We start from the raw sequence: 12,597 nt of genomic DNA, 5'->3' as shown, positions 1-12,597 counted from the left end.
GATAGGTCCTTGGTGTGAGTGAGCTATATCCACCCTGAAGGTTAATCTTGGACAATATCTGATGATCGACTCTTTTAAATGAAACCAGAGAGYGTTGACAGAGAGGAGAAGGTAGAAATGACTCAGCCTGTAACTGAAAATATGGATGGAGGACAACAGAGCTGCTTCATGGAAGAAGAACCTCAACAGAGTTGACAGTAACATTTTAAACAGAGGTCTCATACAATCTGTTCTGGTATCAGTCTCAGATAATATCATCCCAAACTTTAGGTCAATATTTTACAGTATCTACCTCTACGATATGACAAGCCAACACATTTAAACATTACGTTCAAATGCACTCTTGCTTAGATTGTGTGCCAATGTGCAGTTTGGTGGGTTTAAAGTCAATTTTCTTTGGTATTCCAGCCTCTATTTAGACATATTTGTTTGCAACTAGTTGCACTTAGTTATAGTATCAACTGGTCAAGACAGCAAAGTGAAGTCCTGGTTCAGACAGCAAGTCTACACTCTGATAAAGAGACTCCTGCAGACTCACCTTGCTGCCGTCGACATGAGTTAAAGCCAATTATATTGATACAGAGCATGTATCACTATAAATAACTGGCAGAATGTTACACATATGCTAACAGCTGACAGCTGACCTTTTTTCCATTCCAGACACCCACAAGAGGGAATCATGGCTGCAACTACATTTAACTGCAGCTGGCAGCGTCGAGATGCAAAGATTACAGCGCTGATGAATATTAGCCAACTTGCAGCCGCTGGGTATTTAGAAGCAACTCGCCCCCATTGATTTCCCTGCAGGGTGAAGACAACTTTATCCCCGTGGCAAGTCGCAGGCTTATCTCAGCCGACTGCGAGGCAGCCTGACAGACGGGAACCACTTTCCTGGCCCCGTTTCAGGACAAGTCCTAGGCTGGCAGGTGCGAGCGTGATACCTGACTGCGGTGAAAAACACAGACAGAGGGGAGGAGCGGCCATAAGAGTGGCGGGATATTTGTGAAGTGGACAAAGCCGTCCAGCTGTGATGGGGTGTCCGCGCGCAATTAACACCAAGTCAAGTGTGCTGGATTATTACAGGGAGCAGGTGGCTGACAGAGGCAGGTTAGAGTGTGAGGGAACCCTGAGAAAAAGGTGGCAGATGGGTTTAGARCTGGAAGCACTCGAACTCAAGACAAGAAGTAAACAGAGGATGACTTATCAGAGACTTTGATTCTGTTTATGTCTGTCATGCATTACAGGGCGGTGACTGTGTAAAAAGAACAGCTTCTGTAAAACTGTGAGTTAAAGCTATTTTGAGTTTGCTAAGGCTGATTAGTTGTGGCGTCCATCTTGAATGTGGTTGACTCTCAAAGCTGCTGAGATGGAAGTGTACATCCTGTCGGGTTGGTCGATATTATTATGTCATCACCACGAGGTACTACGGTAAAACGGTAAGGTGCCTTCTCTAGGTCGGGGAGGAGGTCCTGCCCCAAGTGGAGTATCTCAGAGTCTTGTTCATGAATGAGGGAAGAATAGAGCGGGAGATCGACAGGCGGATTGGTGCTGTGTCTGCAGTGATGCAGGCGCTGTACCGGTCTGTCGTGGTGAAGCGAGAGCTGAGCCAGAAGGTGAGGCTCTTGGTTTACCAGTCGGTCTACGTTCCTACCTTCATCTATGGTCATGAGCTTCGGGTAGTGACCGAAAGAACAAGATCACAGATACAAGCGGCCGAAATGAGTTTCCTCTGCAGGGTGTCTGGGCTCTCCCTTAGAGATAGGGTGAGAAGTTCAGTCATCCGGGAGGGACTCAGAGTAGAGCCGCTGCTCCTCCACGTCGAGAGGAGCCAGTTGAGGTGGCTCGGGCATCTGGTAAGGATGCCTTCCTGGACGCCTCCCTGGTGAGGTGTTCCGGGCATGTCCCACTGGGAGGAGGCCCAGAGGAAGACCCAGGACACGCTGGAGGGACTATGTTTCTCGGCTGGCCTGGGAACACCTTGGGATTCCCCCAGATGAGCTGGACCAAGAGGCTGGGGAGAGGGAAGTCTGGGTCTCTGCTGAGGCTGCTGCCCCCAAGACCCGACCCCRGATAAGCAGCAGAAAACGGACGGACAGACCACGGGGTACTAATCGCAAAGTGCCAAATATTAATCAGTGACTGTTTTTTATTGCACGCTATATGGTAAAGTCCAATCACTTCATAATTAATGGCAAAATTTTAGGTAAAGAACTTSAATAATGTATGACTCTTGGATTGTGTGTTGGGAGTGACTCTCAGCTAACACCACACCAAATTGTAGCTCGGTATCTGTGAAGCATATACAGCAGAGTTACAGCCAATAAGACTGATCAGCTGGGGCAGCCATCTTGATCTGTTGTAGATGTTCATCCAGTGATAACTTTAAAAGTTTCATTCAAGTTCGTCTTTTGATTTATGAGATGTTTTGCTGAAACTACAGACAAACTAACGGAGGAATGAAGATTCCTCCGTTATCGGCCACCTTTGGCCTCGTGGTGGTGAGCTCAGTCATAAATTAAATCTCAGGCAGAGTCAGTTACTTTGATGCTGTGAGGAAAGGATTAGCGCTGATATGAAAGCGTCAGTACAATTTACAGAAGGCATAAACATCACAGCAACTTGGTTTTCTGTTTCTACATCCGAGTCTCTGATCATGACTGGATAGTATCGATGAATAAATATTTAAAAAACAACAACTTTGGTGATGAGGTAAATATGTTTGGGTGCTTTTTACCCTGACTGACGCAGATGAACTGTACACACACAGAAACACAAAACAAACACAAAGAATCTCTGATTTAGTTTCATCTGAGATTAATTTCTTCAAAGCTCTGCTGGAAGCAGAGCAGCATGTAGACGGCCTTCTGCCTCAGTAATCCATCACATTCATCCTCAACAATAAGAAAAACCTGAGGCCATGTAAAGCAGACAGACCGCTATCAATAGTGTGAAACACAAACACACAAAGTGAGCTGCAGGTCATCATTATTTCTGACTTAATGTCCCCAAATCAGAAGGGACCACGCAGCCGGGGGTCCGGCAGTCAGACGCTGCTCATTCGGGAACCACCTGCTTCAAGTGGGGGTGTGTGTGTGTGTGTGTGTGTGGGGGGGGTGCAGTATGTAGCTAACTGCTACATACTTAAGTGAGCAAACATCAAACAGCTTAGTTTATTTTCATCAGATTCATCTAATTAGATTCATGTTTATAATCTGGTTTTGTTGACTTTAAGTTGTTTAAAAAATATTTAACACCAATTTCTGCTGGTTTTGGAAAGAATTTTCCAAAAATGGCTGGGTTAAACAGAATCAACTTTAACAAGATTATCTTCCCTCTTTGTTTTTCTCTCATCAATGTACAGGGTGAATCAAAAGTCTCAGGACACCTTTTTAGTTCAGGAACAAAAGGGAAAATAAAATATAAGGATACCCTTATATTAAAGGGTATCCTTATATTTTAAAGGGTAAAAGATAAAGGGTGCAGGGGTCTATCTTTTAGGCATTGTCCAGAACACGGCCACCATATTGAYAGTACTGCTGCAGTATTCAGATATTTTATTTTCCTTTTTGTTTATGAATTAAAGTGGTGTCCTGATACTTTTGACTCACCCTGTAAAATCAGGATTTAAAGTTAAACCTGATCAGAGCTCATCACATCTGTTTGCTTTTCTAGTACTTCATTTGTGTATAGGGCCATTTACACGTGTACTTGTACACAATCTTTATTGTACAAAATGCATTTTTTTAGTTGCCAAGCTTGTTTCTATTTGTCAAGTGTTTTTATCCTTCTAGTCAGTGTGTGACTGTCTTTATAAATTAAATCAAGTATTTTCAGCTCACATAAAAACTTAGATTTGTAATCTAATGTCTCAAACAAAATGTTCTGAAGCAAACAAGATAAAGACAAAGCTCTTCACCTCATTGTCTTAAAGACAGAAATTATAGTTTGATCATACAATAATGGATCAAATAAATTGATACTGAATCTAATTTAACATTATGTTCAGCTGATACACAATTAAATAAAAGGTATTTTATAAAAATGTAAAAACACTTGTGATCAGTGTCTAATCCTGAGTTAGTCTTGTGATTTAAAAGGTTGACAGGTTTGGGGAGGTCTGGGATTTCATCAACTTTTGCTTCATCTGAACATTCTGCTCTGCTTTAGCAGCACGGTGAYGTCCTGAAATGTATTTAAAAAAACAAAATAAATGTAAAAAAACAAACTTCGGTGCTTTGAAAGGGGCTCAGGTGCTCATCTTCCTCAACATATAAATTCATGTTTAGATAAAACTGCTCCCAAAAGACAACTAACAATATTTGTTTGTACATTTTCGTAGCCTCAGATGGGGAATGGACTGCGCATCATTTGGCCCAGATGTATTCCTGTGGTTCTATTTCACCGTMTGCTCACATTACAGAACCTGAACAATCCACCGAGGAGTTTAATAACCAAGCAAACTGCACAGAGAGAAGACGAGCCTCGTTTTTCTGTCGTTTGTTGAAAAGCGGTTTCACCGCAAGGCAGCCTTCACCTTGTTAGCATTCAGCTCCCAAGATGGTGATCCAGGTGTTAACTCCTAAAAACTAATAATCAGAAGGCTCACTGCTAATGYTCCAGCAGCTGTGAACAGATGTTTGCATTTCGAAATCATCTCGTCTGATCAGACACGCTTTGAGATATCGATTGTTTTACCTTTAAAGCTTCTCATCAATTTTGCAGTCTTGCCATCTTCTTAGTAAAAATTGATTTTTTTTAACAAATCTAATTTGCACACTATGGGTTCTTGGTGAGCAGCATACCGTGGTCCAAGATGATGAGCTGGGCGCTCGACTGAATGTTTCCTGCATCGTTTTCTGCCAGACACTGATAGAAGCCCTCGTCTGACTTCACCAGACCCAGAACCTGCAGGTTGTGCTCTTTCTACAAGAAAACAAAAGAAGAAAACAAATATTTAACAGTTTTTATTACAAGAAACAAGGCAAAAATTAAAAAAAAAAAAACAAAACAAAATAAAAAACTTGTGTACAACTGAACTRGTGATATCTTTATAGCACACCTATCAAACTCAAGGCATGTGGGCCAAATGTGGCCCCCCAWAGCATTTTATATGACCCACAAGAGCTTCAAAGGTGTAATAATTTCTTAAGATACAGTAATGGTGCGTATTGCACATTATTTCACAGAAAACACATTACTTATGCGAGTGATTAAACATGCACAAAAAAAATTAAGAAAGATAATTAACAGTAAAAGCTACAGAGTTAACATTCTAAAGTAGCCGCCATCTTGAAATTGAAATTGGGGGCAGTTTCATTTGTTCCACTGTACGAGTGGAATATTCCCACTGGAGGAGGCGTTCCAGTTTAAATCTGCCAGTGGGAACAGGGAAATTACCACTTCCCAGGACTACTGGAACACAGCACAAGTGTAAGATGCTTTAAAACCAGCACTGGCCACAAACTACACCTCCCATAATGCATGTTGATTATTTTACCCACAAAAAGACAGCATCCCACCACTAGGTGGAGGTGCACAAGGTTCAAAAGTAGCCAGCAACCAGCAAAATCTGGTGTGTAAAATCTCCATTTCACTGCATTTTTGACGTCTACTTTTGCTGTGGCCCAGTTACACTGGRAAGTGGGAATTACCCACTTACAAGTCRTAAACGGAAACTGTAACACCCCCTCCAGTGGGAATTCCCTGTAGGAAAATGGGAGAGTTCAGAATTCAAGATGGCAGCTACTCACCACAACTCAGTGAGTAAAACTCTTCAACTTTTTAATAGTGTTTCTGTTTTATTTATTTCACATTTACTCAGTCGTACTTGTAGCAGTTTTCAGTGTTTATTAGAAGACCTGTTAAAACACTGATTCTATGCAGGAAACACCAGGTAGAGCTCAGTTATTGTTAGTAGGTCTGAACTTGTATAGGGCTTTTTGAAGTCCTGTCGGACTCCAAAGCGCTTTACGCTTACATTCACCCATCCACACACACATTCACACACTGATGGTGGTAAGCTACATTGTAGCCCCAGCTGCTCTGGGACAGACAGGCAAAGATGAGGCTGCCATGCACTGGGGTCACCAGACCCCTAACCACTCTGCCACAGCCGCCCTCAAGCTAAACACAAAATGCGGAAGTTAATTACAAGCGGCCCTCTGAGGACCACCGTGATGCTCATGTGGCCCTCGGTGAAAATGAGTTGTGTTGTGGCAGGAAAGCGAGCACCAAAATAAAACTCACAACGATCTTGAAATAGTCACTGGGGATGACAGCGTCTCCGTTTTTGACCCACTTGACGGTGGGAGCCGGTGAGCCTGACACCTCGCACTCGAAGACGATGTCCATGGACTCGTGAGCGTAMGTGTTGGCCGGACGCTTGACGAACTGAGGAGGAACTGTGGAGAGCAGGAGAAAGAAAAGGTCACTTTCACTCTTTCAGTCAACACTAAACAGATGTTTTAAATGCTCCACGCTTTTATTACACACTTATATCACAATTTACATAATTTACACTCCATATGCAGCGCACTTATATTCTCATTCACCAACCATGTAAGAGTATGAGGTAGTTTTCAAGATGCACCCACTTTGTAAGAAGAAAGACTGAAACAAAATGAATCTAATTTATCTGGAAAGTAAAAAAAATACAGAAAATAAAAACCCTTGAGATTTCCATAATCCTCTTACTTTTCTTCRTGGTAAATTATCATGCTGATTTAAAAAAATAGTTTGTTTTTGTGACATTTTTTTCCCTATACTGATTCTTTAGACTGAGTGTTCCAAAAAGAAAAGCTCATCAAATAAAATCTAAACTTTGCTAAAACAATAGCCGACTCCCTCTGGTTATTCAGAAATGGAGGGAAACAAAAGCAACAAAACAAACTGAAGCATCACTTTYAGAACCACAGAAATAAATTATAATCTGTGCAGAGAAACTCAATAAGAAGAAGACTTGTGGGTTTCATTTTATGGCAGTAATAATGGCTGAAATTAATCTCTTCACTTTAAAAACAACAACAGTAAAAGAGGTTTGGATAAAAACAAAAGAGGACTTGGCAGAACTTTTMAAAACTGTTACGGCCAGAGGTCTTTCTTCTRTGTTTATACTAAAGCATGGAATGACATTCCTCAAAGCATAAAGCCCATTTCAAAACTRCAGCCCTTTAAGAAGAATCTTGTCTGCCATCTGCTGGACACTTTTTGTTGTGCTCATATTTAGACGTCCTATTTTGCAAATGCTGCCTTTTTGAAATTTGGTATGCTTGTTTGTCTTTGTGTCTATGGTGTATAATGATGTGATTGTGATGCTGTATGTCTGAGTGTTTTATGTGCTGCAGAACAGGAACCTGCTGTAAAACAGCAATTATGCTGAGTCAGGCTTGATTTTTAATAATCCTTTCCTGTTAAATAAATAAATCAAATCAAATCTATCAGAAATATTAATTTCCTTTATTATTTAGAGTTTAGTGTTTTATTGGTATTAATAACGATTTAAAAAGTTATTTATCTCCTCYATATATTCTTTATTTCTTTATAAAAATGGAAGTGGCTTATTGTTACTGASCTGTAATGTTTCTTCATCTGTTATTCATTTCTTTAATTTCTCACAATCAGCCTTACTGCAGAATTACTTCCATCTCTGCAGACTTTTTTTCTTTTTTTACATGGGTTTACAGTGACACATATGGACATTGAGCCATCCTACGGTTTATAAATCAGATTTGTCCATAATCATCTTTTGTCCTTCTTTTAACATGTGGCCTCTTCCAGCCTCTAAAGCAGGACTATTCAACTGGCGGCCCGCGAGTGAACGAAGGTCGGCCCGGTTCATTCATCTCTTCAGTCCAAACTCCCAGTTTTCTACTTTAATTACTCTAAGTTCTTTTAGTTAGACATAGACATGTTTGGTATCTATAGCAACATCAGAGTTTTGTCTAGAAGCTGGTAAAAACATTTCTATGAACACTCAAGACAGTTAAAATTACACAGTTGAATATAAAATGATGAAAGTGAAAATAAAATTGGTTTAAAAATTTGGTAAGTCAGAGATGTCAAAATACTATTTGTTAAATATGAGGCATAATGTGCTCTTTTTGTTTTTGTTTAATTATCACTACTTTTATAGGGTTCTGTATGTTGTATGCATGATTAAATGCAACAAAATAAACTATTTCAAAAGTAACAGATCTTTGTAATACTTAGTTTATTTACATAATGACTTTAATTGCTGGATGTTTGGCCCCTGAGATGTTGACCTGCAGTAACTGTGGCCCCAGGAGCAGTTTAGTTGAATAGCCCTGGTCTAAAGCTTTCCTCCAGTCAAGACAGAAACATTTTGTCATCTTCAGCTCATTTGATGAMAAAGGAGTGGATCAGCACTCTAAAACTGGAGTGGAGTCATTTTGCCTCACAGCACTACAGGGGCTTCAGTGTCCTGCCCAAAGACACTGTGGCAYGACCTTTGACTCAGACAACCTCCCTAAAACTGGGCCCACATCGCCGTCTCTAAAACCAAAAGCATCGCTCAAAACACGCCATGCTCCCACTTTAAATGCACAAACAGCAAAATTTGATTGTTCCCTAAAGCTCCGTRCAGAACCACGTCGCCTTCAGCACATGGAAACAGTTACAGAGCCTGGTCAAAGGGCTGAATAACCTATAGTCACGTTTGCTCAGAAGAACCGCCTCTTCGCCACCAGGACAGTGGGGTATCACGCTACGCTGGCTCAGCAGAGTACTTGGAGACGTCTAAGACCTGGTAATGAGGGGCAGAGAGGAGTTATTCAATCTGCTGGGGGGATACAGCGCCTCATCAATCTGTCCTGAAACAAGGTCAGACCCGGGCCTCGTCCTCTGCCTGTAATTGGACCGTGTGTGCCGTGAGAGGAACACGTGTGTTTGTGTGTTTGCAGGTGTGTGCGTGACTCTGCACACGCACACACCTCTGTGYATTCTCAGATAAGCAGCGACCCCGCTGACCACAATTTACACAACTGGATTATTGGTGTGTATCTGSAGCTTTCCCACCATCCTCCTGGGCTCTCTGAGAGCTACTTATTAGCATCTATTTTGTGGTAATTCACATGAGTTGATGGGTTATTAGTAGCAGAGAGGAAAGCTGCGTTTTTGGCTTGCTGTGGTGTAGCAGCAGGTTTAAGGTCAAGTCTTTAGCACCTGCAYGATGGAGCAATTTACTCTTACGTACGTCAGAATAAACAGCCAACCTGCACTTGATTCTTTCATCAAGCCGGAGCAAAGAGGAACTTTCTTCTCTTGCTGCAGAACACTACAACAAGCTCACACTTCTCTGACCTGAAAGTGCACTTTGCACATCTGGTGGGGATTTCCCTGCTCCGCTCACACCACGTGGAGCGAAGCTGCGAGCAGAGTTACAACCTGAACCAGAACACAGGTCTCTCTGTACTCACCACAGACCCTGTCCCTCCTGGTCAGGAAACAAAAAAACAGCTTCAGTTGGAAAACGGCACGCAGCCACGCCTCTCCACATGCTTCCTCCTGGGTCAACTCTAGGTTTGAACTGGAGTTTGATTTTTTTTCTTGATAGCTTAAAATAAAATAGATCAGCCTCATATTAGAGCAGCTTTTATTCTCCTGCTGTTAAATGGAAAAAGGTGAGCAATGATGCTGAACTGTCATTATGTGTGTGTAAATGTACACGTCCGTCTGTTAGCAAAATATCTCATGAAACTCTGAATTTTCTGTTGTTAAACTTTCAGAAAATAATCATTAGGCTGATTTTAACTTTGAGGTCAACCTGATTCAACACAGTCCCCACAGCTTATAGACCTTACCAAAGACATAAATGACTTTTATAATACTAATAATAGCTATAATGAATATAACTCAGTCAGCTTTTCAGATWTTTAGATAAGATTTGGTGTGGTGGTAACTGAGAGTCATCACCAACAAATATCTGGAGCACTGAAGGGTCCACCACACTTGATCCAGAGCCCAACAGTCGACTCCCAGTCATGTCGTTGCGGGACACACCTTTCATAGCAGCTAATTAACCTTGACCAACAWAAAACTGGCTATAATTCAGTCTGTTTTACAGAAACTGAGCTAAATTTGATTTTGATTCATTCACAACATATTTTAAACAATAAGATGATGCATGGCACATCACGTTACTTTTAAGGTTTGACTTAAATGAGCAAAATTCTTTGATCGGATTGAAATGCATTCAGATTAAWTAATCCAAATGAGGCAACATGTRTATCTTTTTGGAGGGTGGGCAAAGCAAACTGTCTTCCTTCTTTATTGAATGTGAAAAAGGGAGTAAAAGTTCTGTGCAGCTGGAAACTACAGCACTGCTGTCCCCACCCTCCACAAAACATGATGAACTGATGGATGAAAGTCAGCAGACATGCGCCGTCAGGTCGGTTTTCCACAATCAGAATAAGATCATCAGCTTAAGTGTTTAGATGCACGCCGTTCAGATTATCAATCTGCATAAAGCACCTCTCTCATTCACATTACAAATTCATTCAGAATGAACTGAATTGGATCAGAATATTCTGATCGGGGYGTTTACATGACAGAWTTTTATTCCAAATGCCTGTTTAATCTGATTACTTATCAGAGGTTCTCAAACTGGGATCCCAGGACCCCCAGGGGTCCATGAGCCGTAGCTTGGGGGGCCCTCAAAAAATTACAGTAASTTGTTATTGTTTGTTTTTTTAGCATTGTTTGTGGAACGTTATAAATGTAAAAGAAACATATTAAACTAAATGAAAAATAATTTATTGTCATGGCATTTAGAGGTCAAAATAGTCGTTAATTATTTTCAAATCAGCATGAGGTTTATGAGGGGGTCCCTGGAAATRTTTCACCTTTGTAAGGGGTCCCCAAACCCAAAAYATTTCAGAACCCATGACTTATGTCCATGTTAACATAGCTAGTTATAAAATTGTAATTATTCACAGTAAGATAACATTTAAAACTAGGGGTGTAACAYGATAAATCGAGTAATTGATTAAAGATTCAGTTGTATCAGGGCAAAATGAAAAAAATCAATCMATATCGTCRTCATATGTCTGATGTGGATCGATATATGTTCATTTAACACAGTCATTTWTGTTAGATGGGAATATGATATGGCATCATATCAATTGTGAATTGAAGTCGTATCGTGACAAACTTTGTGATATTGAGAAACATTGTATCATCATCCAAACAAATCAATATAAGATCATATTGTATGAAAAGTTGTAGGCGATAAGGAATGCTAGGCCATAATTGAGTTAATTGTTCAAATCCTATTTTTATTTGTATTTCTGCTTTGGTATTTTACTGCAGTGTGATTGCAGTAAAATAAGTTCTAATTAAGCTTTACACAATTACTTATTATCCTTTTTGAAACAGCTCGTTTCTTCTCCTTCTGCCAGAGTTTAATGAGAAAAAAAGTTTCTCTCTAGGTGCTGAACTAAATAAATGCATCCAACGACACTTTGATGAATATTTATATTAAAATCATTTGCACAGAAAAGCTTTTTTGGTCAAAGCCCAAAAAAAAAAAGACGTTACTGTTGAAGGAAGTATTTGTTAACAGAAAAACTGCAACTAGAAGTGGTATTAGAGCAAAAAGTAGGAGGGTCAAAATGAGGTCAGTTAAGAACGTTTCTACATTATTCCCGATCTGTGTGAGCTTCTCTATAAACAGAGCTAAACTGATGTAAAACCTGCAGATGTTTATGTGCAGCAGATACTGTAATCCTCTAACCCTCACAGTCTGAACAGCAGCGATGCTGCGAGATGTTACACAGTGATCATATAGATTTTTTTTTACAAATCTGTAAGTCTTTTTCAGAAGTACATCCCCACACTAGTGAACATTTCCCACAGCATCCAGAAAACTTTGCCTCTCCAAGATTTATACGTCTCTGGATGTTTCTGCCAGCTGCTTTTATGAATTTTGATGGCTGACACAAGAATGGAAATGAGGACGCTGATGCTCGAGACCGGATCTCTGTATGACTGGTAAGACAGCCAGCTCTGCGTGTGCTCGTTGTGCAGACGTCTGTGTGTGTGTGTGTGTGTGTGTGTGTGTGTGTGTGTGTGTGTGTGTGTGTGTGCACCAGTGTTCTTCTCTTCCTGCTGGAGTGTGTTTGAGGTGTGAATAATGTGTTTCACAGTGTGTTGTCCTCTGGATATTTGCCTTAAGAAGGTGTGCAGCAGAGACAGGTGGAATCGGTGATTTTGTTTTTGGTGTGTCAGGAAACAGAGAGCTGGAACACAGAGTTGTGTGTGTGTGTTTGTGTGTTTCTCTGTGTGTGTGTATGACTGGACAGTTTCCAACATGCTTGGTTTAGCCTCGTACGACTGCTGCTGTGGGCTTCAAATGTTCATGACAGAAATAAATAGACTTTTATTGTTTGTTTTTTTGTTGTTTTGTTTTGTCTGCTTGTTCAAGTACCTGCTGATGCATACAAACATGTTGTGTAGGTCCACGCTGCCTCAGTCCGTGCGAGCTCATATGGGGATTTGCTTCACATCACAGTATCTGTTTTGTATCAGAGTTGGAGCTTGTGTAGATTTACGTACACACGTTAGATCTTCACCACCCCCCCC

The 12,597-nt window shown here is 40.8% G+C and overlaps 1 protein-coding gene across 10 annotated transcripts in view; it reads right to left on the bottom strand.

The window, feature by feature from the left end:
* Positions 1-12,597, bottom strand: part of neo1a (neogenin 1a) — a 254,016-nt gene that overhangs the window by 72,957 nt on the left and 168,462 nt on the right. For all 10 annotated transcript variants that reach the window (XM_014001593.1, XM_014001596.1, XM_014001597.1 and 7 more), the window contains exons 6-7: positions 6,247-6,401; positions 4,803-4,923 (exon numbers count right to left, since the gene is read on the bottom strand). In XM_014001593.1, the coding sequence (XP_013857047.1) occupies positions 4,803-4,923; positions 6,247-6,401 (276 nt within the window). The remainder of the gene's footprint in view (positions 1-4,802; positions 4,924-6,246; positions 6,402-12,597) is intronic.

Source organism: Austrofundulus limnaeus, unplaced genomic scaffold, assembly GCF_001266775.1.
Source record: "Austrofundulus limnaeus strain Quisiro unplaced genomic scaffold, Austrofundulus_limnaeus-1.0 Scaffold9, whole genome shotgun sequence".
In the NCBI taxonomy this organism is placed as follows: domain Eukaryota; kingdom Metazoa; phylum Chordata; class Actinopteri; order Cyprinodontiformes; family Rivulidae; genus Austrofundulus; species Austrofundulus limnaeus.
This window is presented reverse-complemented; position numbering and strand designations above follow the sequence as displayed.